The sequence below is a fragment of the Syngnathus scovelli genome, chromosome 12, assembly GCF_024217435.2.
Source record: "Syngnathus scovelli strain Florida chromosome 12, RoL_Ssco_1.2, whole genome shotgun sequence".
Classification (NCBI taxonomy): Eukaryota; Metazoa; Chordata; class Actinopteri; order Syngnathiformes; family Syngnathidae; genus Syngnathus; species Syngnathus scovelli.
This window is the reverse complement of record NC_090858.1, coordinates 9,480,982-9,506,470: the sequence shown is the minus strand read 5'-3', so window position 1 is coordinate 9,506,470 and position 25,489 is coordinate 9,480,982. Positions and strand designations below refer to the sequence as shown.

General features: G+C 41.4%; 1 protein-coding gene across 2 annotated transcripts; it reads left to right on the top strand.

The window, feature by feature from the left end:
- Window positions 1-56: 56 nt before the first annotated feature.
- Window positions 57-25,418, top strand: slx4ip (SLX4 interacting protein). Of its 2 annotated transcripts, XM_049736941.2 has the most exons (7): window positions 57-490; window positions 6,235-6,324; window positions 6,588-6,714; window positions 14,808-14,885; window positions 15,800-15,888; window positions 21,778-21,884; window positions 21,962-25,418. In XM_049736941.2, the coding sequence occupies exons 1-7, from the start codon at window positions 464-466 to the stop codon at window positions 22,728-22,730; spliced, it is 1,287 nt and encodes a 428-aa protein (XP_049592898.1). In that variant the 5' UTR covers window positions 57-463; the 3' UTR covers window positions 22,731-25,418. The 2 variants fall into 2 exon arrangements, with proteins under 2 accessions (XP_049592898.1, XP_049592899.1); XM_049736942.2 differs by lacking the exons at window positions 57-490; window positions 6,235-6,324; window positions 6,588-6,714 and adding an exon at window positions 13,727-14,405.
- The last annotated feature ends 71 nt before the right edge of the window (window positions 25,419-25,489 follow it).

Below are 25,489 nucleotides of genomic sequence, written 5' to 3'. Positions count from 1 at the left end.
ATACTTGTTTCCATAGCAGTTGCCAAAGCGTCGGGTCCTGCGGGTCCTACTTGTCCGGTGGTCGCATAAATAAAAATATTTCAAACCTACGGTTATAACAAATTTGCGTAAAAATTCAAGCGATAGCAAACTCCTAAAGAAAATGATCGTAGTACGCGGTTTTTGTTGCCTTAAAAGCGACTGCGTTTACACTGGTTTTTGTCGCAAGATTACCCTAAGGAAATGTGACGTCATCATCAACGGCCCAATGACAGCACAGAAATTCAAAACTATTAGCGGTAGGAAACGGAGGAAATATCTTAAAATTGACTGTAGATGCATGCCTTTAGTACAAAATATTTGCAAAGTACAAAATATATGCAAAGGAACACAGCTGTTTACAGGATTTATGTTTAGTTGAAAATTCGTAAAAATTAATCCTGCACGGCAGTGAAGCGAAAACTACTGTACTTCATTAACTGCTATGGCACCTCTCAAATTTGTCATTAAGGTAAGTGGAAAGAAATTGTTATACTGTATGCAGAGTTCGAACATAGCTGGTTATGGTCTTTAGAGTACAGTATTCATTTAACCTAACATGCATGTTTCTGCTATGTGGCATGAAGTTGAAAACCACGCAAGCATGGAGAAAACTTGCAAACTCCACACGGGACGGCTTGATTCTAGATTTAAACCCAGAACCTCGGAGCCACGAAGCTAGTCATTATTTTTCATTGGCAAACTGTTTCTCACATACTGTATGTGCACAGAATACAATAGCCTCTAAAGTCCATATCACAGCCAGAGATTGTGCCTGCTTTTATTTCCACCAAGGAACACAGGTGAAACTACAAAATGTATTTTATGTACCTGCGGAAATGTTCATCTGTCTATATATTATGTAGATAGGTTTCAGTAAGTTTTCTATTAATTGTATTGTTTTGTAGTAACAATCTTTAGCCGCTAGAGGGAAGCAGTACCACACGTTTAACGTCTACCATACGAGCGTGACGGTTTGGTGCCACTTAATTTTGAGCGTTGGTCAACTTTGTCAAACATGGATTGCCTCTACCTGAGTCTTTACTCGGGAGAATGTCAATGCATACCAAACAGGAAACGACTTCTATTAAAAAAATCGGAGTTGTTCATCCTCCGTTTGATCCCTTGTCGGCAATAATGCAACTCAGATGTTTTTGTTAAGTGCAGGCAAAGCTGATGATCTCTCTCTTGTTGATGTTTCATTTATTGAGAGTTTTGAACAAGGGCTTCAGACATTTTGCACTGATCTCCGCATCCTCAACTCTTCCATGTGTGCTTTGCTGACCAGATATTACATTCACTCCTCTTTATTTGTTTCATATGCATGCCTGCATACAGGCCACCCACCACCCCCCAACCATCAGTTGGTTGTGGGAGAGTAAAAAGCCAGAGGTTCACGGCGGGTTTCTTCCCACTGGGCACATAATGACACAGTTGTGTTATTCTCCCTGAGAAAATGCTCAGAGGCTCAACCACACTCAACCAACTAACCACAAACAAGCATGTAAGAAGTGATCAGGCTAAACAATAGCATTTATGCCACTGCAACTGGCTCCTCTTTCACAAAAGCAACACCACTGTCACCGTGGTTTTAATGAATGGATTAACTTCTGGGACAACATTCTCCATGGTAACGTTATATTTTGGAATGTATGTAAGTCAGTTTGCCTGTTGCAGTTTCCGAGTCCAGTGAAATGCGTTTGTGCATCATGTTCTCTGATTCACAGTGCTATGTTTACTAGGCTGTTCACTAGTAAGTTTTATGATCCTTTCTTTTTTTTCCTTCTTTCAAAGGAGCTCCCACCCCCGTCTGCAAAACTGAAAGGGGTGCACTTTCTTATAGGCCTAGACTATGTAGTCACCCGCTACTTCACAGACCTCCCGAAAAGGGCCTTCAGGCAAAAACATTGAAGTGCTGGCTGCCAGGACATTACCACTCAAGAACCCTGCAATCTGCCTTTTATTAACAAAATGCACCACCGACATTTAAACATCTGATGTAGAAAGCGGTGGCAGAAACCCAGTTGTTGTTGTTTTTTTTGTTAGTAGAAAAGGTTTGAGGCACCGCAGAACATTTTCATGTCAGAGGTTTTATGCACTGTTTAGTGTTGTTGTCACTCTGTAGATGAGCCCATGTGGGACCACACATCATGTCTCTGTACACTTTCAGAGCAAACATTTTGACGTTTTCCAACATTGCGAATCCATCTTAAGTGGCCAACGGTGCTGATATTGGGAAGAAAAAAAAACACTGCTTCATAGCGTATGTGATACTTTTCATAAGGAAACCAAACACCTCCCAGCCAGCAATTTATATTCTCCAATTTCTGAAGCCAGTGTCTGCCTGAGTTTTATTTGCTGTACTTCTCCTGGAGATATTCCTGTCCGTTCTTGCTGTTTGAATTCCACTCCTGGGTTGTGTCTCTTTTTTATGATCAAAATAGGTGTGCTGACATTCACCTTCATAACGACTGCATTTACACTACGCATGCACACATACACAATAATAATAATACATTCTTGAGTGTCATCACTATATCTCTGACAGTTTGAAACATCTAAGTGGAGAACTTTGTTTATTTTTCTCACGGGGAAACCCAGGTGACTCACAGAGAGAGTTTAGAATGAGTCAAATAAAGCCTGTGGAATAGATGTCACACCCACGGATCAAGTGCACTCCGCCACATTGTTTGTAGACTACAGACAGAGAGAGAAAGTCCGAAAAAGGGAGAGATGCAAGTTTTCCCGAACGAGACCACATCTGCTGCCCCTTCTCATCTAATGTAAACATCTGTGGCTGGTTAGTGTTAGCCTCTGAGCTAAGTGCAGTCTGAGAAGGTCTGGCTCTTATATGCCGCGATAGCAAAGGCAAAGGGCAACGAGGTGGGGAAGTGGATGAAGCCGCTCGTAGTGTTCGGGCCCTGTGCCCATCTCGGAGCAGTGAGAGCGGATAGCCAGGTCTGGAAGGGAGATAAGGAAAGGTAGAGAGTGTTTTTGGAACTGAAAGTGATAAAGTCCAGAGCCCCGTAGAACAGAAGGGAACCATCAGTGGGTTCGTGACAGGAATTGTTTATTTACGGGCTGAAAATATAATGGAGTTGTTTTGATTCTTGTTTTGCCTGCGGTGGACAGCGGTGAGCTTATGTTTAAGATATTTCTGTTGTCTGTTTTCTGTTTTATACAGGCCACGGTCATAAGATTGGCAGCGGGGAGAATTAGGATCGAGAGCTTTAGCTCTGCCTATAGGAAGACGCACTCCTATTCATTCACATTGTGTCAGCACACAAAAGATGGCACAACAAAGGATTTAGTATTAAATAGCGTTTTTTTTGTTGTTGCCGCGTCTCATTCAGCCTTCAGCTTACATCCATAATGTGAAAAGGCCTGTGCAAGACAGAGAACAAAGCTGTGCCGGCTCTCTTTAGTATGCATGAAAAGAGTAACTTCCTCTCAAACTTGGACCGTTATCAAAGGGTTTTTTTCCCCCCCAAACCGATGAAACAGTCTCACAGACAATTACCTTTAAAATACACTCAAAATAGTTGGTGGATTTGATTTATGAATATGGCAGGTTAATTAAACTCTCGAGCTGAGATTGCTCCTTTAAAAGGTTGCGGCATTGAACAATCACACTGAAATATTTTGGCTTCTTTACGGTTCTTGTGTGCCGTCACTCAAACCTCATTCTGCTTGTGGATATATCACTAAAAAGGGGGTCACAAGTGTAGGTCATAGTTCATGGCAGAGTTCACCTCAGAGATCCACTGGTCACTCTTTGTGCAAGGAGATGGCAAATTTAGACCACATGATAGGAATGTGATGGAATGTGAAGACTTTTTGGGTCAAATTAGATTCTGTCACTTGCATCCTTCTTCTTTCTGACACACACTCACCACCAACGTCCTTTTGTAAAATCTCAACCCACTCCTTTAACGTTATCACCGAAAGGGGAATTCTGTGCCTCCGTCAAAAACCTTTGCTTGATGAATTAATTGTTTTCTCAGTCATTAGTGTGATTGCATTAGTTTACATTCCGGTTTTCCCCTAGTCTCGGAGAAGAAATCACATGCTGTTTGTGAGCGAAGAGTAGACTGATGCTTATCATGAATGCCTTATTTCCATCAGGTCTTGTTTGCTCCTCTAATGTGATAAAAAGAAGTTAGTCTAACGTTTGCTAGATATCTGGTTGTTTGCCCAAGTAAAAGATTCAATCAAAGGCTAAGAAATAACTTGAGGGGACTCACCCAGCAAGGCCTCTCCTAAGACTTTTTTCATGAAATCCTACGGCTCCCTTTAAGATATTGATCAAATTGACCTTGTGTTCTTCTTTAGAGCTCACATTAGCTCGTTTAAATTGAAGCCATGCATCTAATAGATCTTGTGATCCCTGCAAGGATATGTACAGCACCTTGTGTCAGTAGATGTATAGCTTTCAGTTCAGTGCTATAGTAACAGTCTCTATCTCTGTGTGCGTGTGTGTGTGTGTGTAGGATGTCTTTTTTGCATCTACTTTCTGAGGTCTGAATTGTTAAAGGTTTAGATACCTAACCCAGCTGAGCTAATGTCAAATGCAGCTCAAAAACCCACCATGGGACTTCTCCTTGTCTTTCTGTCAGTTTTGACGGACAAGGTCTGATCCTCTGTTGCTAGGTTTTCTTTCCCACGCACTCGTAATTGTTGGAGGCAGTCAGCTGAGACCGCCAGTCAACCGTGGACCGATGAGAGACAAAGAGCAAAGGGTGGAAATGAATACTGATATGTGAAGAAGAGCTGACGTTCATAGGCAGGAGCTTGCTCACATTTCTACAAATGATTTTGATGCATCACTGTGACTGGCTGGGATATGCCCCAGCTCCGTGATCCTGAACAGATTAAATGTCTTTTGGGTGTTTGGTAATTTATCAGTGTTATTATGAATTGAACATTTCCAAAGACAGATAGAAGCAATACATATGCTAATGATGAATCACATGATCGAACTGTCGACAGTGAAGACAAAATTCAAAATGGTTGGGTTTGCTAGATGTGTGTATTTGTATTTATGCTTTATTGATCATTAAATGCTGCTTGCCACCAAGTCTTTCCCACCTCTAGAAGAACATAAAAAGATTAATTTACAATATGAATGATATCATTGAGACAGTAAATTATTGGAACCAGGAATTACATTTCGTCTTGACAATGTATTGAGTTCAACCAGACAAATGGAGGGTTTGGTGTTGGCTTGCATCTAAAATTTCAACTTTACCCCTGTTAATTTCTTTACTTACGTCATTCTGAGTACAAGGCCTTGGGAACATACCTCAGGACTAGGTTGTTGAGTTTAGTGTGCAACCTAAGCCCGAGGGATTGGCCTGGCTCAAAACAAAGCTTTGAGTGTGCCATTTTCTTCTGTGGATACAGCAGGACACAACAAACCTGAAATCTTTTTTTATGGAAATTGTTGTGTTTCTCTCTTTTTTTTTTTCTTTCTTCAGTTTGCTGTATTTTCGTGCATCATGGTTAAAGAACAATGCTTGTTGCTACTGTTTTAGTTGTAGGAGGTGTCAGTCCTTGACTGTCTTGTCCAGGGAGAGGCGAGCTTCACACGAGCCCCATAATCAGTTGCACTTTGCAACAGGCAGATTCATGTGTATAAACCATAATCAGGCCAGCTTGAGAAAGATATATCAGCAAGTTAACTAGCCGCGTCGGTTCTGGCCTCCCTGTCATTGCCAAAATTTTGCTGAGCTTCTGAAATCCACTGAGCAGTCGCGTTCTTAGGCCTCTACAATATACGTACATACGCAGTTGTTTAAGACAGTTTTTTACTGTTGCGCCAAAGCCTGCATTTTACATGAGAAAAATCGCTTGACGCACCATCAAACTAAAATTTTGAATTAACAATGATCATGTATCAATTTACACACAACTTTGATCAAGCTTTGCAGACTTGTCAAACCAGAAGCCAACGTTTTATGCTATGAGAGAAAACATAAGGCAACAGACAGCACCTTATTTAAGTTTAGATGATTGGATAAGAGATCAGAGATTTTCCGATAGAGAAAGAAGAGTGAAGCGACTGCTATGAAAGCCCCGGGGTGATGTTGGAGTTGGGGCGGGGGGGTCGTTTGTGGTTTGTTTCGCTGTCAATCACTCACACTCTGATTTCCTTTGTTGTCTTTGAGCTCAATGGCCTACAGCAACCTGCGGCTGTCCTTCCTCTTTGTCTTGCAGTGTGGGAACTTTGCCGTGCTGGTGGATCTCCACGTCCTGCCCCTGGGCAGCCAAGAGGACGCCAGCTGGTTTACTACAAGCGACATTGAGGTAGGGACACAATGAGAAGGCCGTGCGTGTGATTAAGCGTGTGTGTGAACATCTAGCGTCTGTATTGCTTTGGGGCTTGAAAGGAAAACAGTAGCGTGGAATGTGAAATGACTTTGGGCTTTGTGTCCATTCTTCTTCCGGGGACTTTATTGTTCCTCACCTAGCTTCTTGAACAGACCTCCACACTGGCTGTATGTCCACTGTCACAAATGCAATCACAACATGCATGTTGCAAAATGTAATGAAATGTCCCTGTTTTGTAGGAAGTAACAGCTCTGATTCGTGATGCTGTGGACCAAAGAGTTAAGCAGTACACTGAATCCTTAGAAAAAGGAAGACAGCCAAAACACAAAAAGGAGCTAGCACCTGCTTCAGCTTTTGTTGTGAAAGGTAATCATTTTATGATCCACATTTCAATAGTTTGGCAATAAATATTTTATTGCCTTTCGTTATGAAAGTGATCTCTAACTGTTTTGCGACACAAACTGGTTACACATAGACATTTTAAATTTATAGACAAAAAAAAACCAACAAAAAAAATCCCACAACTGATTATACAACTCACCATTCTACTAAATGTACTTTTTAAATTGTGGGGGCCGTGTGCTTGTTTGTTCTGAACAAGCCGGTCCCATCTTGGCTAGTTTTTTTTCCCCTTTAAAAAAAAAAAAAAAAAATTCAAATGCTTGAACTTTAATGCCAGTGTCATGGAAAAATCTGTGACCTGTCAGAATGGGTGACCCCAGTGGGTGATGTCGCCCAAGGCGTGTTTGAGACTTCGACAGCTTACGAGAAGGATACTTCCATTAATAGTGTAAACAAGGTTTCGTCAGACTATGTGACTCCAGGGAGCAATATTGTACGAGCTGTTATTAAGTCTGCTGTCAGCATTCAATCCTTGCCCTCCTCTTAAAATGTCCTTCAATTTTTGAGATCATCAAATGAATGTAAATATCAGATAAAGAAGTTAAAAAAAAAAAAACGCTGTTTAAAATCAGAACTTAAATGTTTTGGGATAGCAGTAGCTTATCTGGGAAACATCACTAATGATGACCACAGGCAGATGCCCTTGTCAACAGACAGCCACAAACATACACTCTCTGTTGCGTGAACAACTAATGTGTGACTACCAATGTGTCTCAGCGGTGAAATATGCATGTAAAAATGATTAAGCGTCTTGTCGTAATGCCAGAAAGAATGTAAGCAGTGGAACATGACTCCATACAAACACTATCTGTGTTCACTTCTCAGAACATGAAAAGGTCTAGTGCCTCAAAGGGGACTATGTGGTTACATTAAAGGTCTTAAGTGAGTGTAATGACATTTCTGGCCCTTTCATTGTCCCTTGTGAGTGAGGTAGATGAACAGGAAAGGTGGAGACTGTGCGAAGTCAGCAGCCAGGCATAAAAAGAAGACGACAGACGAGGCTTAGTCAACCTAACCTCAGAGTAGGTTTAAAATATTCGGATCATCAGTTGTGCAAACAAGTGAAATGCTAGCCCGCAAATCCTCTCACGGAGGTTCTTGCAGGTTATCTGTTGGTGTGAAGGGGCATCGTTGTTCTTCTAGCATTTAAGCTAATGGCAGCTATAAGGGTAATGTAACAATCTCAGCTGTTGGCACTTCAAATAAGTCATTAACAGCTTTTAACATTCTGTGCAAGTTTTTCTGTGGAACTCTTTTGTATGGAACATTATTCTTCCAGAAGATGGGCGTTTTTTGATAATTGTGAAGATTCCAAACAGTGATTAGTAAACATCTGACTATGACAAAACATTAGTTTCCTACTTATGTAAACAATAAGTGACCCTCCCCCCCCATATATGAATACCATTTGGATGTTGTTTTTTCTCTTGGATTTGAGTCAGCAGCTAAATTGTGATAGATAAGAGCCTATCCATGTATTCAGAGAACTTTACCACTCATTTTTTACTAAGGCTACTTGACTCCATTATTAGCTCATGGTGATGTGATTTATTTGTTTTCAGAGGGATGAACAGAGAGAACTTTTCCCACCAAACAGTTTGGCTCTGTACAAGAAGAATGAGCAAGCCCGACTTTTAGAAGGCTAGAAACATTACATCTTGGGAGAGGCTGCCGATCTCCTTGACACACAAGAATGTTTCTTTGAGTAATTGCATATTAAAACTGAACGGATAATAGGGACCCTGATATGATACTGTATGTAAGGAATTGAGTGATTATTTACTGTGATGACTGTAAGAGTTTCATAGCAATTCTCATCTATGTGGATGCTCGATTACCAAGTAGCGGCTGAACGATTTCAGAAAAAGACTGAAATGCAATTTTTCTGATAGCGATTGCAATCTCCATGTTTTTGATCCCAGGTCAAGCTTCCCACTTTACACTTTAAACGTCTCAACAAAGTCAGGTATTTCTCTGGATGGCCCTTTCAGCACATTTTGCAAATCCAACTATTAATCACAGAACCATATATCTTTCAAGTGCTACAGTATGTAGCAAAGGTTATCTTATCTTTCAATGTAAGACCTCTTAGTTCATGTAACGGCATGTTTGAGAAGTGTTCCTACCAGAGTTGGAGTGGCTGTGACAATGGCTCTTGGTGGTACTTAGAGTCGAGTTCATTTCAGCCCATGGCCGGGTACTTCTTGCTCTTCCTGCACAGGTGCCAGGGCTTAGAGGGGAGGGAACACCTGCCAGCCTCTTTCCCCATGGTCACTACAGGCTGTAAAGGCATTTTCCCAGGCTCCCCAGATGAATGGTCACTAATAGCCGTGGGAGAGGGCTTTGCGAGTGCTGCTCAGTGTACCACTGACTCCTCTTGGCAGCTCTGTGAAGGGGGCTTAAGGCAGCCTGACCATGGTCATTGTAGCAAAAGCACAAGTGTTGTTGGATTTCTTTACTCTTGGAAAATGTGTTACAAATGACCAATAAAGGCAGCGGATGTCTTATGTGGATTTTGTGAATTTAAAAAAAAAAAAAAAAAAAGACTTTGCATTTCAGTGCCATCAGATCCCTTCTATAGCCCTTCAACAAAACTGCTCAATTACCCACGTTCTTTCTTTGTTGGAGGTCTGTTTTCTAGGAAATAAAGATTCAGCTCTTCCAATTATTTTCCTCTTTGTTTCGCCCTTAGCCACCACAACTCTTACTATTTATGTGAGTGGCTGCAATGTGAGGGACTTGTCTGTAAATAGAGAGGCATGCCAGTGGCAGATTTACCTGCCCTGCTCTATGTTACCGGGCGCATGGCAGTCTAAGATTAAGCCAAGGGTGAAACAGAGACCTGTGACGGGAACAAAGGAATTCCAAGGCCCAGGCTCAAAATGGATCTTGATCGGTGTAGGCGCTGCAGCGAGCGTTCTCTTCTTCCTGCTCACCCTCCTGTCTCTGGCCCCTGCTGGGCAACCCCCATCCTCCCAGTGCTATGTGGTGTTGATGTGGCTCTTAAGAAGCTGGCCTGTATGTGCCCCGTCTTTCTTATACGTCAATCTGACGCTACTCTACTCCCCAATAAATAATCACACGCGCCGTTCACTTTTTTTGCTACTTTTTGGGCATATCCTCTCCTGTTATATTGCCGAGTTCCTCTCGTGTCCTTACTTAAAGTTTTCTGACTTTTTCTTCTTAACCTTGTCCATGGGGTCAGCTGCAGTTTCTTAACACATAACCACAATCCCTACCATAGCTGTCACACTACACTCTTTTCCCATATAATTAGGGCCTGAGCCTTAGCACGAATCACATTCATGTGACCGTTCACCACAAACTATGCGGTAGTACTGCACACACTCTATTGAACTTAAGTGTTTTCTTGTTTTCCTTTTCTGTCTGTTACTTTATGGTCTGGAGAAATGTCCCTTTGTCATGTGCTCCCTGTGGCCGTGTGACTTTGCTTGTGGACAGGTGTCACTTCAGGGCAGTGCGCTAAATTTGCCCCACATTCTACAGTAAGGAAATGACTAAGTGTTCATAGTGCCCTATAACACATTTCACCAAAATTCTACCATGCTATTGAAACATTTTTAGTTCGTCTATTGCTTTACAAAGTTCCATTCATTAATTAAACTAATATTCAACATTAGTAACCAAACCTTGGAGTACCATGTTTGTTAGGGTTTCTTTTTATGGACTAAATCAGTGATTCCCCCAACACCCAGAGATATTGTGGTAAATGACTGACTTTGTCAGAAATGAATGAAGTTGGACTGTTTTTCATCCTGCACCCAGAAAGTAGATACAGTCTTATCCGAGGAGAGTTAGCTTATGAGTTTTCGACTGCAACACACTGCATATATTAAATTCAGAAACAAAATGAATCCTCCTGTCTTATGTCCATAACATAAAAAAACATATAATATAGATTCATTAGGTTTTGCACAAATGTTGCAAAATACTCTCCACCACTTTGGTCACATGCTTCATTATGGGCTGGCCTGAGCTACCATGCTGGGGTGTGTTTTGTAACTGCGTCAAAGGGGTCACCCAAATGTTAAATTGAGCCGTGGTGCAAATATTGATTCAGGTGGTCGTGCAGGACGATAAGGCAGAGTGCTCTGCTACAACAGTTACACGCAGGGTGATGTCCTTCCAGGAAAGCCCCCACTTCCATGTGGGTAACTTCCTCATGTTCTCTCATCCTTCCCTCCGTCATTTCTCACTCGCTGTAAGCTCCAACTCTCCACCCACACTTGAGGACAGAGGGAGGGGGCCCACTTCAAAGCTGATAAGTCAAAAGAGCAGGATTCTTAGGTGCTGATGTCTGGCTGTCTTGCTGATTCACCTCCTGTTCAAAAAGGAGTCCACATGATTTTGTTTTCCCAACATGTCATGACTAAGGGTGTAACAAAAACAGATTGAAATCGTAAAATTTGTTTTGATGTAAAAGATGTGAGTGCATTGGTACACGAAATAATGAATCCACATCAAAAAGTTCAACAGTAATCTAGCGTGAATCATGTTTCTGATGATTTGTTGCTTCTTAAAGTTAAAAAAAAAAAGTACAAGCACACTTCTATCTATATATGTATTGAAAAGTCTTAATTGGAGAGATATCCAACTTTGGTCATGGGATGTTCCTGCATTCTGGAAATCATAAAGTTAAATGTTTCATTTATACTTTTGCTACAGTAAAAGCTACATAAAGCCTGCATCCATGGAATTTGTTCTTCTTCATCCATAGAAAAAAATGTTACTCATTAGTTTTAGGTCTAATCCTATTCAAGAATTCGTTCCAACATGCAGTTATTCAAAGAGAAACAAGAGAAGAACAAATCCTGCTATTCAAACATTTCTTTTGTAGATCAGAAGACGTGTCCACACAGGTGTGTCAAAAATGATCACCTACACCATAGTTAGATTAAAGCCTAATACAAACAGGCAACTGAAAAAAAAAACCTTTAAGAATGCCACACCTTGTTGTAAGATTAGACTACATAAGAGCTGCAGCATAGGTCGTAGCTGCAACAGGATCTGGCAGGAATGAGGGTGGTGACATCTTGGCTATGCTGTGACTGTGCTCAAATGTATCAGGATAGGACTACAACACGTGAAGTCTAATCCCTGTTCCTTGCTTTTGACTAACTTTGAGTGCCTCGGTCTTACACTATGCACGTTTCGTTTTATTGCCCTCATTAGACTGTTTGCCTTTTTGATTTGTTGACTTTCCTTTCCTCTCATTGTTTTGAAGGAAGTGGTGAAAGCTGGAAGGATATGCGCTTGTTTGTGTGTACGTGTGCCTCAAGTACACTTTTTAAGCCTCGGCACCAGTGGGCTTTCTGTATTTGTCTTGTGATATATTACGCCACGGCTAGAGTCCGTCCAAACAAGTGGTTACAACGTCATCTACCACATGACTGAAAACATGGTGTAATGACTTGCTTACAGTTTGATTAACCCAACATAATATTGTTGTGTACGGGGTTTCAAAAGATTTAAACAATCATATCCTTTCTTAAATCATATACCAATGAAATGTTGTGCACTTTTGTGTTCTTCACCACTGTCGGCCACAGTTGCCACAAAATAGGACCTCACATTGTCAAAAGGAGGTACCGAGAAAATATTTGTGGGAGAGAAACATGAATGTAAGCTTAGCATGAGAGAACCTGGGCGGAGGGCCAAGAGCAACTCTGTGATGTGCAGAGCGTTATGAAGTTGGAGGAACAGCTGATGTCTCTGGCCTTGCTGTTTCACTGGTTCCCAACTCTGTGTCCAGACTTCCCCATCAAGCTTGTCCTGGGAATTGGCAAACTCAAGCCACCAGGGAATGCAATGAGAATAGACATAAAACTAATGGATTAAATTGAAGCTTCTAAAAACATAGGAAGCCATGAATGTGCAAGGAAACTTGAGCTGGAACGGTCACTGTTGCTTTTATGGCCCGGGAAAACGACCCAGAAATATAAATCTGCATTCCAGCTGAATAGACCTCCAGAATGGTTAATAGGCATCTTATATTTCCTGAATAAATTGATTGATTAATCTTATGATCAGCATGTTGCTCAGCATAAATGTGTGATAAAAAATATTCAACTGGTCAAATTTGGATGTAAGCGATTTGCGTGTGACGTTGACCCATGTGCATCTTGCACTGTAATACTAAATTTGGGCTCAAACACGTTTTAGGTCTTAATTCTTTTTAATATTCCTGAGTGGCCATATTTATTTCATGCAAGATTGTATGATTATTTTTATTCAACCACTACTGTGATAATCAATATAAAGGGGCTTATTCACTTTTTTTCCCCTGGGGGCCCCACCTTCCCTTTCAACTTCCTCTTTTTTTTAGAGAACAGTAACATTGCTCACAGATAGACATCATATTACAATTATTTTTCCTGTCATGTCTTCGAAGATGTTTTGCGGAATCTCATTGGAGCAAAGAAGTATTATCCCGTCTCATTTCTGGGGAATGATATTGTATGTTCTGTTGACTGAGTTCTCTAAATTGCGTTTGGCTCGAGGCGTCGTGCCTAAAATCGCCGATGGGATCAGAAACATTCCAGTAAGGTCTAACTTGACGTGCTCTGTCACATTGACAGCAAGCTTATCCTTCCGAATCATTTATCACTAGGCAGTGAACTTAATTGTAAACCTTTGACAATATTGTGGCTTGCTATCTGAGTAACTGCACACCATTAACCAAAGAATCTCAAAACAACTTTGCTTTTTCCTTTTTTGAAAATAATAATTAGAGGTTTTGTGCTGGATCAGATAACAGAGAAACGGAAAATAGTCAAACATGCATCTTCATGCTCTTCTAGCCTGGTTGTCGTGTTAAAACTGATTCATGTTAAACAAAGGGGCATTTTCTTAAGCCTCATAGGGAAGTCAAGTAATTTTTTTTTACAATTACTGTATGTGTTCTATGTGGCGCCGTTAGTCTAACCATAGTATTCTATTTAATGCTGCCTTTGTGGACTATGAATTAATCCACATTAATCCACATCCGCAAACAAATCCACATGTTTTATCCATCTCACGTGGTCACCATTTTATCACTTGCTGAATATGACTGAAAATGACGTTCCATTCACGTGACAGAAATTTGGGGTGTTGAATTAAGTATGTACATTTTTTTTCTTCCAATGGGCATCATCAGTAATTTTTGTTTTTTATGGGCTGGCCCGATCAGTATCCCTGGTGAATAGCGGGGGTCGACTGTACTAATATAAATCTAACACGCAAACGGGTACAAGGATGTTTAAGTTAGTTAACTTACTCAAGTACTTTGGCTTTTCCATGCGATGAGCCAGCTCACTTGAGTACTCAGAGCTAGTGTCACGTTTACCAAGTTTAGTTTACAAAGATGCACTGTATGGCTTGTTAGCTGGACTCTTGCTTTTAGTCAACAAATTCCTAGCAGATTAGGCAACAGGCCACTGTGTATACCCGGCGTATCTTGCATAACTTGAGGAAAATTCCATGAGAAATAGAGCTGAGATTTCTAAGATCACGCCTACTTTTGAGGTTTGTTTATGACAACAAAGCTTTTCAAAAAAGAATGGTTTTGGCAGTCACTAGACAAGCCTGCAGGACATTCAACCTAGCAATAAAATTATCAAGTGGAAGTGGTGGCATATGGGTAACAAATGAAGGTAAAAATATATATTTTTTTTATGTAATATGAATTGATTTAAGATTTTTAGTCAGGGGTTTGGGCCATTGCGGGACCTGAGCAGCTACACTACGGCTATGTTGTTTCTGCAAGTCTCTTAAGGGAGAAAATGATTTACTAAAACATCCCTCAGTCTGTGATTGGTCGAGGAGTGCTGGTCCAAATTCTGTTCTGGGTGCTGAGTTTCATTGGATGACGCATTCATCCATTCATTCATGTTCTGTGCTGCTTATCCTACTCAGCCTGTCAGTCAAGCATCTCTGTCCAGTCAACCGCAAATAATGTACTGTATCTTAAGTGCCTCAAATTTTACATCCTTACTCTTCTTGTTCTGTGAAATCCTCAGAGTTATGTTTAAACTGATCTTTGTTTTTTCTTGTAGGGAAAAATTTCAACCTAGTCGCCAATTTTCTGAAGCGCCATTTCAACCTTCGATGTATTTTCAAGCAGCACCAGGGTGGTATGTAATCCGTATGTTTTCAAATCAATTACCATAGAATCAGAAATTTCAATGACTCATGTTCAGCCAAATTTCCCACCGAAAGACCCAAGTCATTTGGACTCTCCATGTTGATCTTTCTCCCCCTCACTTACTTTTATGTCCAGTCTCTACCTGCTCTGGGTGTTGTTGGGAACCAGCACACATTAAGTGGTTCCCTCGAGAGGCCAGTGTGAGACGGCGAGTGAGAGAAATTGTCTACAAGTGCAGTGGAAATGTAGCTCCATGGCCCATGTAGTGTCTGTGACCCGTAGCCACCTTTTCATGGGACCAACACAGTTCCCTTCCTGTCAGCAAACTTAAAATCTGCTCCCTCTGGGAGGGGATGTTAAGATGATATTGACCTGCTGCAGAATGAGATGATGGTTTTCTCTGCAGGTCTGTTACAAATCAAATTAGTCAGTCTTTTGGGGTCAGAGGTTGTCTAATTGGGTGATGTACTGGTACATTATTTTCATTCCATTTAAAATTTACAGATCTGTTTGGTGTCTTATACTGGTTATATGCAAAAAGACACAAGTATTTTATATATAAAATAATTTGGACTCATTTGAAATTAAAACAAGAAGAATATAGATTATTATTCGCAAATAAATTCCTTTTAGATGAACGAAGGACAAAATCGGATGCAGTTGTGGCAATACGGTTTTGTTTTAAATGATGGAAAGTAACACTCTTGAGAACTAATTTTCTTTCTCATAAAACATAGCGGCTGGAGACATACGCTGTCATTTTCTATATTTTCTGAGGGAACGTAACTGGTATTGGTTTGTCCCTCCCACCACATTTGGTTCTGTCTGTCATTGATTCACGATCAAAGATGAGACCACACTATTTACTATTATGATCTGTGTTACTACTTTTCTTGCCTGCAGAATTGCGTGTGTTTCCTGAGCGCTACGTTGTGTGTGTAAGCCGTCCAGAGGATGCCGCAGTGCACTATACAAAACCGAGCTCAACCACAGTGAGTGTTGTTTATATTATATTTCTTGTTCCAGGCGCCTGGCAGAAGACTCTGCAAAAAAAAAAAAGTCGTTGCCAAGCATTGCTGTCATTTTATATATGGTGGTCTTGACAGGGAGTTAAGGACTGTTTCAAAAATGTTTAAAATATTAGAAAACTTTTCTAAGAAAAGTAATAATACATAAAAAAAAAAAATCTCAAAAAGTAAGGCCAAGGAGAGACAGCAGGAGGTACATGAGGAATTTGCACCCTGCTTGGAAAATGATGACGGGAAACAGCAAAGCTACAGATCTCTCCATAACGCCAGAATGGAAATTTTCATTTAGCCTTTATTTTTTTAAATTTTAGAGCCTTGCTCAAAAGCACCACAGCAGCGCTTTGCTGCAAAGATATATTTTGGCAGCAGTCAAGTTACATATTTTGATCCCTGGCAGCTCCCAAGCATATGCTTGTGGTCTCCAAGTCAAGAAGAAGAAAAATAAAAAGGAAAACCCCCTAATGGTAACGGAAATAACTTCAAATTAGTCTGGGTACCCATGATTGAAGTACCCATGTTGCACATTCCGTTGAAACAGTCACTGCAATCAAATGATTTCTGAAACATGAGACATCTGCACTGGTTGACATGTATTTTTCCCCATTTCTTGTGAACTGACATTTGAAGGGCATTTTAAAGGAGCTCTTCTGACATGGGCTTTGCAGCAATGACAACATCCATCCATAAGGTCGCCCTTCTACTGTATCAAAAAACTTTTGCCTTGTAAAATGACAGGCTCTACCAGAAAGGTCTATTGCTCGCTTCTCATTGATTGAGTAGATTTTGATGGGCCCCTCTTGAGTGACCATTGTGGGATTTTCTTTCCTTAACTCAAAATCACCAACAATTTATCCTCCATACGTAAGACATTTAAATATACAGCATAATAACAAACTGTCCATGAAATGTCACAATGCCTAGCAGGATACACGCTACTTATAAAAGTCATGTGTACTTTGAATATACGATGCATACTGTCGTTGTAGTTTTAAAGAAGTATTTGGCAGATTCAATTGGCTGAAGTGAGATATTATGTGGTTTGCTTACAGTATTTCCTGTTGGAGTGCATGCAGCATATGTCATGTTGCACTCTTGCCAATATCACAAGCCCCTCAAGTTCTTTCTTGTCCATTCATATTACGGACAACAATCCTTTTGGCCGGTGCTCATTTGATCTCAAACTCCCCAGTGCACTCTGAGAATCGCTGGTGTAGCTTCTCACCTTGGCACTCACATCAAGGATGGACATCTCTCCCATTACATTCCACGACCAACAGCCCGCTGCTTTTTGTGAGCTTTTTTTCTGTTGTTTCTCTTTGAAATGTCTGCGCACTCTCCGCAGTTTGGCCTTCAATGAAAGCGGCGATTGTAATATTTTTGGTGGAGCACAGTCATCAGTGAAAAGTTCAGTGCAACCAATTTTTCCAGTTCAAGGAGGCCTTGGTGTCGATGGCGTTCCCTTCCCCAGGATGTGGTTCTTGGGCTAATACAGTACATACAGTGAAATTGGAGAGCAGAAGTTTTGTGGTGGACCTCGCACTTGGTTGACAAAAACAATTATTTGTTTACATCACAGGCAGTTTTCCATGTCTTAAACTTAAATACTTAATGAAAACAATTCAAGGACATTTAGAATTGGTGTAAAGACTTGATTGTCCTGCTGTCTAAAATAAACATAGTTTTTTTGTGGTCTATATTATAGTAAAACATGACATGTTGCCTCTTATGCCCTACACAAAAAAAACATCCTCTTGTAAAAACAACAAATGAACAGTTATCTGATTGCCGTAGTTGCCATAATTATTCAGGAACAGTTTGGTATTTTGCCGTCCCTATAATTTTTTGGTTTTGTCTGTTTATGAAATATATACACATATACAAATGCTAAAAGTAATTACGCAATATTCAACTTCTTAGCGGATTCCGTTTGTAAACACATAAATAAATAAATAAATAAATAAATAAATAAATAAATAAATAAATAAATAAATAAATAAATAAATAAATGCCACCTACACATAGATTTTTATAGATTCAGAGAACTGTAAAGGGGCCGGAAATTGTCCTGAATATTGGCCCGTCAAGAAAATAGATTTTGCACAATTCTATGCTTCCACCATTGTGGCCTGTTTCTTGTTCAAATACGATTGCACACCAGAGCACAAAGCGAGGTTCATAAAGACGTGGATGAGGGAATTTGGTGTGGGCGAACTTGATGAGCCATGATAGAATCCTGACCTCAACCCATTAGAACATCTTTTTTGATGACCTCACAAATGCACTTCTGGAAAAATGGTCCAAATAATTCCATAAACACGCCCCTTATCCTTATGGAAGAGTTGAAACTGTTCTAGCTACAAAGGTTGGACTGTGATATTATTCTTTGGATTAAGAATGGAATGCCATTCAAATGTAGACACAAGTCAAGACAGGTAAGCAAATACTTTGGGCAATGTAAATCCATTTTGTTGTATTCATCGAAAAGCACTAGTGAAGTGCAGCACTTTTGCACACACGAGGCACAGACTTTGCTATGAGAGTTTCCCTTGACCTTTCTCCACTCAAATCCTGTTTAAAGAGTTGCTCCTATGGTGAGTCAGCACCAGCAGTGGGTAGGGCAGCATGGGAAGGAAGAGCAAGTGTTTAGCGTTGTGGCCGTTGTTTTCTAGTCTGGCGCAGAGTGGGCAGCGGAGGTGAGCGGCATGCTGGGCTGCAGAAGTTTGGATCAAAGGCAGAGCAGATGTGTTTCCAGTACAGCCCCCCCCCCTCCACACTCCACCACTTCTTCTAGATGGGCCTTTGTGTTTACTCATCACCTCAGTACGCCTCAGTTGTTGCTGTCTCACAACAGCCTGCGCTGCAATTTTCCCAAGGGACCCGAGCGTGCGATCTCCACCTGGGCCGAGTGCAGGCAGAGATTACACGTGGTTCTGTCCCGTCTCGTGTCATATGGCAGCCTTGATTGTTTTGCACAACGAGTGCATACTGGTGGCCTCTGTTAATCCTTACAATATGGGTGTATCCACGAACACCAGTCCATGCCCAAGCATGTTTGTTGATTTTGTGCATTCTTCTTCACTAGTGTGAGGGACGGACGCAGTGGACTCGCTTCTCTGCGGGAGATATTTTCTGCTCCAGCAGTGAAAGTTTTTCTTATTATTATCATCATTATTATTGGTGCCAATGTAATCCTTTTGTATGCTTGCCATGATCATTTTGCTCTCAGGCATTTGAATGAAAAGCATTTCAAAACTCCACTTGAGTGAGGGATTAAATTGTTTCAATGTGGGGGGTTTTTTTGGGTGCATGTCAGCCCTATATCATCATTATCATCAAAATATCTGTAGTTAGTTTTCCATTGAATTAAGAAGCCTCACTATAAACAATAGAACTGACAGTACAGGTTTAAATTTTATGGCAATGAAGAGACTTATTGTTAGGTTCAAAATCAGCAAAAGGATCAGCAGACAAAACCAGTGAGGCAGAATATTGAGTCTTTTCTCGCGAGGAGTGCATTCAGACTTACAGCAATCCGACTACACTAAAAATCTGTTTTACACTCCTCGCTCTTTTTATTTGGAAATGCCCTACCCACAGTGTGAGACGATTAGCCCTTAAGGGGGGGGGGGGGGAGAGATTGTGGCTTCGTCTCGTAAGAAAAGAAACAAAAAGTAACGCACAAAGTGTTGCGTGCAGATATGGCTATATCAGCAAAACAGTTTAAGCGATATTCCGAGAGATAAAAAGAGAAAGTGACGTTCTTTAAGGAAGATCAGAAGGTTCATGACGCATCGTTTGACGTGTTGTTTTCACGATCTGTTCTGGTGGACGCTGAGCTGTCAGCAGCATCTTGTTTGACACAACCGTCATCTCGCCCCTGACCCAGCCGTAATCCTTCTGTTCTGTTGTACAAGATAAGAATAAGCAAGGCAAAGCAGCAAGCATACTGAACAGTAACATTGTGAATAAGTACTCATTAGAGAACGCATGATAACATATATATACAATTTTTCTAACACTTATCATTATTATTATTTTATTATTATTATTATTATTATTATTAATGCTCCAACTGATCTTTTGTTTTCCCTCCACCAGTTGCTACAAAGTGAAATTTCTGGACACCCCTGGTGATGAACCATCGTGGGCCATCCCATTTCCGTCGCCGACTTTCTGTCTCTATCTTTCTGTCTCTATATATATCCAACGTCTTTCTCTTTCCTTCCTTCTTCCACTCTTTTGAAGTTGCGCCGACGCAAAAAGACAGGCATCGTTCTCAGAGAACCTCCTATCGGCTTCTTGTTGATTTTTCTTTCAAGTTTATTTTCAAACGCCGTTTATTCATAGTAAACGGATGAAAGGACATTCAAGGCTTTGCAGTGCACTTGACTGCACCCACACCTTTCTCAGAATTGTTATTGGTGTGTTGGCTGGGAATGGCCTTGTATTTGGGTCATTGTCCCCAATCCAAAGGCTGTCATCCCCCAGTGAATAACAAAACGATCGTAAAAGACTGACATTCTGCCTACACGTCGTGACTCAATCTGTGCACAAAAGGCATTCTGTGGAAGACTTCCTGTGTGAGCATTCTTGTTTGTGGGCAAGATGGACAGCTTGCTGGCAGTGGTCAAACTCAGGGAAGATCTTTCCTAATGTGAGCCCCCCTCCAAATTTCACTTTTCCATTTTATTCTGTGTTATATTGTCCCATTTGTAGCTTGGTGTCCCGTGTCGCATTCTTCACCTCTATTCAGTCCAGAACACAACAAATAATATGAATGCATTTCACGTCTTTTTTTGGGTCACAGACTCCATGCCCCAGTTTCCGTATTCCTTCTTCTATTTCATGTAACTGTCACAAACAATTTTTCCTCTAATGTGTTTGGAGACTGGAGACAGTTTGGCAAGCCAGAGCTCACCACATTGGCTTTTCTCATATTGGATTGATCAGTTTACCAACCACTTTATAGTCTAGCAATGATCTGAAAAATAATGTTTTAACCATAGTATGGTTTTACTTTTAATTTGGTTCAAGGACACAGTATTATGTCAACATATAATTGTATGATAATTGAATATAGTACACCCACAAATAGCTTTCAGGACCTTTGTTACATTGTTTCCCTTTCTGACTTTTGTTGAAAGGGTTCTAATTTTAAATACTAGCTAGGATAGCATTTTTTAAATAGCCTTATGGTCATTTAAAAAAAGTGGTCTTTTTTTTGTTAAAGCCGTACTATACAAAAAAAAAGCCTTACTATACACGATCATTTGAGGAAAAAAAAAAGCCTTACCATACATGGTCATTAAAAAAGCCTAAAGCCATCGAAGCGTAAATGGTAATCATCTCAGGGCGCACAGAGCTTCAATTCTGACTTTAGTATTCCAGTGACATGTAACAAAGGTCAAAATACAATGAAAAAGTTGAATATACTTAATAATAACGGTAATAACGGTTTGTTGCTTTACACACATGGACCTTTTCGATCAACTTTAAATTTACGTATTCCTATTCAGTGCAAGTTTTTGGGTTTGACTTGATCTAGTTGTGTGTGTGTGTGTGTGTGTGTGTGTGTGTGTGTGTGTGTGTGTGTGTGTGTGTGTGTGTGTGTGTGTGTGTGTGTGTGTGTGTGTGTGTGTGTGTGTGTGTGTGTGCGTGCGTGCGTGTGTGTGTGCGTGCGTGTGTGTGTGTGTGTGTGTGTGTGTGTGTGTGTTTTTTTTTTTTTAATGCATTCTGTTGAATGTTGTCCGACACTGCTAGAAGATGACAGCTGTTTGCAGCAGAGCCAAAACTTTCCCAAGGTTTCCAGGGATAATATTTTTTGTTTACACGGATTCTGTTTGTCCTCTCTAGACCGAGCTGAGCGAACAAAGCAGATCGGAATATTTTTCCAGAGAGGGAGAAATCCAAGAGTCTTTCAACTGCGCCACAAAAATAAAGAAGACTGCGCTTCAAAAGATGTAAGTATGATCTAATTCAGAACTTTCCGACCCCTCCAGTCAGACAGGATGCTCAAGTATCTGCTTGTCTTGTTCAGAGCCCAAAAATCTAATGTCCAGCAAGAGCACCGGGATCCCATTGAGGGGGAGCAGCAAGTTGAGCAAAGAGCCTGCGTTGAAGACCAAAGCGGGACACGTGATGCTCAGAACTCCTACACAAGCTCAACAGTGAGTGTCTGCAGTACTGGAAGTATGGCCCCTCAGAAACCTGAGCAGCAGCTACCCTGCTCCAATGCTGTGACTCAGAACCAAAGCCTGACCTATCAGAGGAAAAATGCTAATTGTTCCCCAGACAACACGAAGAAGCCAAACTTGGCCTCAGCAGTTCTGTACCCACTTGAAATCAGTCCAGGAACCAGGCGGAGCAAGAGAGGTAAACCCAGCGATTCTGAAGACCCTCGCCCACTGAAGGCCAAGAGGACAGGCCTCAAAGGACCTCCAGCCACAATGCCAACTCGCGCCAGTGAGCGCTTGACGCAAACATCCGAACACGAGCCTCTTGTGCCGCCGCCGCCCCTTCCTCCAGACGAAACCAAGGCAGCGTCCAAGGCTTTCCCAGTCGCAGAGTACAAGGAAACCACAGCGCAAGTAGAGCTGCTTACTCCAGGGAAACGGAACCAAAGGCTCCCCCTCGCAAGCAATAACACAGCACAGACGAACCAAAACAGGCCGGCCGCAAGTCGGAGGGGCCTATCTGTCAAGCTTGCATCCTCAGGCGCCTCTATTAGTTCCAGATTCACAGGCGGGGAGGAGGGAAGTGAAAATGTGCCCAGAACCTCGAGATTACGACGAGTGAAGAGGTCCTGAGGGGGACAGTCAAGCTACAGTAAAAATGCCTGACGCCATCCAGATAGAAACAAAATTGTGTCAGGCTCCATCACCCCCGCCCGCCCTTGCAATTGTACACACACATGGCCCTTTACTACAATTACTATTCTTTTCACACAAAACCACACATGCAGCTCCAATACAGCGCACATAATTGATACATGAGCGTTTTGAGTTATGTTTTGTCAAATACTTGAAACAGACTTCGCCTCCACCCATAAGTAGTGGTGGTCAAGAGAGGCTTGCAAATGAAAGTCAAAAACCCTTAATTGGAGTTTAGACTCGGGTTTTGTGTTAAAGATTGGGGATTTCAGACAGGCAGGAGCCATGCAGTATGTCATGGCTTTTAGGCTGAAATACTGGCTCCCATGTGTCTGTAAACTGTCCGCTTTCACTGCTCAAGCTCTGCTGTGATTGATTGCTGTTTCCAGATTTATTTCATCTGTTTGATTTCTCTCTCTCTCTCTCTCTCTCTCTCTCTCTCTCTCTCTCTCTCTCTCTCTCTCTCTCTCTCTCTCTCTCTCTCTCTCTCTCTCTCTCTCTCTCTCTCTCTCTCTCTCTCTCTCTCTCTCTTTATATAGTTAGAACGTTTTCATTCATACATCATTTCCATTCATACTCATGTCTGCACTTACGATTCCCAACATGAAATGCCACCAATGTGGCCAGACCTTTCACTTGTACTGCGGCATAAGACTTTAGTTTCAGTCAATAGACACCATTGAAATGTGTGCTTTTATTTGTTAGTACCAAGGCGTTTGACACTCTAGGAAGAAATCAAGATCCACAGTCTGTGCCAGCTGAGCATCTGTCAAGAGCAACACGTTCCTTAAGAGTGCAGGGTAACGACTCCTAACGCAATTGAAAACTTATGATGCTCTACTCGATGACATGTCACCCTATAATATATTCTTTTAATAAACCTTGGTTTTGCTGGATAGACATTTTATAGTCGGAATAAATCTTTTTTTTTTTCCCAGGGTAAAAAAAACTGACAGACACGTAAATTGCCCGGTTGTCATTGGAAAACAACCATGATGATATATGATAGAGATCTGTTCAATGTCTTACTCATGCGTTCCAGGAGCCTGATGCTCGTAGTACATTGACAGCAAATGTTTATCCAACACTAACCATCAGATCATTGGTGGCTTCCTCAGAAGGAACTGATGTAATTGGAGCTAATATAAAGTGGCCAAATCTTATAAAGACAGCGCAAATATGGTGTTTTTGAGAAACCCACTCAAGTGTTTAAGCTTTCATGTGTTTTAAGTCGTTCTCGAGAGGTAAGAAGCTTATGAACTTGTTAAAGCCCCTCAAACTAGCGAGTCTGCAGGGCGTAATTAAATGAAGCCTAGTGTTGGCTCGTGAGTGAATGATTCGTTCAATAGAACGAATCTTTTCAGTGAACAAGAGTGAACGAATCACTTCCTAAAGTTTCAGTTCACATGACTTCAACCAGTAGGTGTCGGTAATGCGCATTGAAGCTGGTGCCACCTTGCCGTAAAACAAGACGAAGAAGAAAATGACGTGACTTCCCGTTCACGAACGAGTCGTGAATTGCATTTCCCGTTCACCAACAGAACGGATCTGTGAGTGAACGAGTCAGTGATTTGCATTTTCAGTTCATCGCGAGAGCGGATCAGTGGGGTAACGAATCCTGACTTTCCCGTTCGCGAACGAGTTCATGGGTGAACTGCCTTCCTTCCCGTGCATCAACGGATCAGTCAGCTCTCCTGGCGTGAACTATGTAAGACAGAATGTCGATTTACGATTTGCCAAGGAAAGAAAGAACCACTCACTGAAACACCACTTCTTTTATGCACGTTTTCTCCAAGCTAATGGCTAACTTGATTGCATGAAGAGATGCCCCGTTATGCAACAACGGGGAGATTATGCTTCTCATTTTCACGTTCGGCAGGAGCTAAAACTTTTCACGCAGGTGCACTTAACGAGGGAATCACGCGGACACTCCATTAGGTACACAACCCCACTCCCACACCCCCATCCCCACCACAGGCAGTGTGAATGTGAGGAATATGATTAGATTTAGGGCGTCGCACATGAAGAGCCACATCTGAGTGAGGACCAGGGTCGGGTATAGAGTCGGGGAGTTGCGCGGCCACAAGCTGCTTTAGGGAGGCAACTCTGTAGCCTCCAGGAGCGACGTCCCCTGGCATCATCTCGGGCATCATCAGGCTCCTGCAGAACGTGAGGATGAACTGATCATTTGAATCAGGTGTGTTTAACGAGGGAAACTCGGAAAACATGGAGGAATGCGGCCCTCGAGGACTGGACTTGGACACCCCTGCCGGCACTGAGTGCCAAAAGTCCCAATGATCGTGAGCATCAGGGGGGGGCCCCATTTCAACCCCTTACACTGAGTGCCAAGCAGGGAAGAAATGGGTACCATTGTTATAGTCGCTGGTATGACTCGGCAGGGGTTTGAACCCACAACCTCCCAATCTCAGGACGGACACTCTCCTCTTAGGCCACTGAGCTGGTAAACACTTGTATCGTAGTATAACACTTATAGTCGTTTTTAAATAACGTGTATACGCCTAAATATTGTTATCCAATATATCTACTGCAATTTCACATTAGATTGCTGGTTTGAAATTTGCTTTTAATATTATTATTTTTAATAAACATTTATGTTAAAACTTATCTGGTGTTTTATTCCTTGTTTCTTTATTCGCCAATTAAAACGTAAAAATCAGCTTAATCATGCATTTTAT

What these genes read in the sequence shown, in the direction of transcription:
- slx4ip (XM_049736941.2), top strand. Translation starts at nt 464, where the DNA reads ATGGCACCTCTCAAATTTGTCATTAAG. An exon ending in TTACTACAAGCGACATTGAG is followed by an intron (nt 6,325 to 6,587) that starts GTAGGGACACAA and finishes CCTGTTTTGTAG; the next exon opens with GAAGTAACAGCTCTGATTCG. An exon ending in TTTCAAGCAGCACCAGGGTG is followed by an intron (nt 14,886 to 15,799) that starts GTATGTAATCCG and finishes TCTTGCCTGCAG; the next exon opens with AATTGCGTGTGTTTCCTGAG.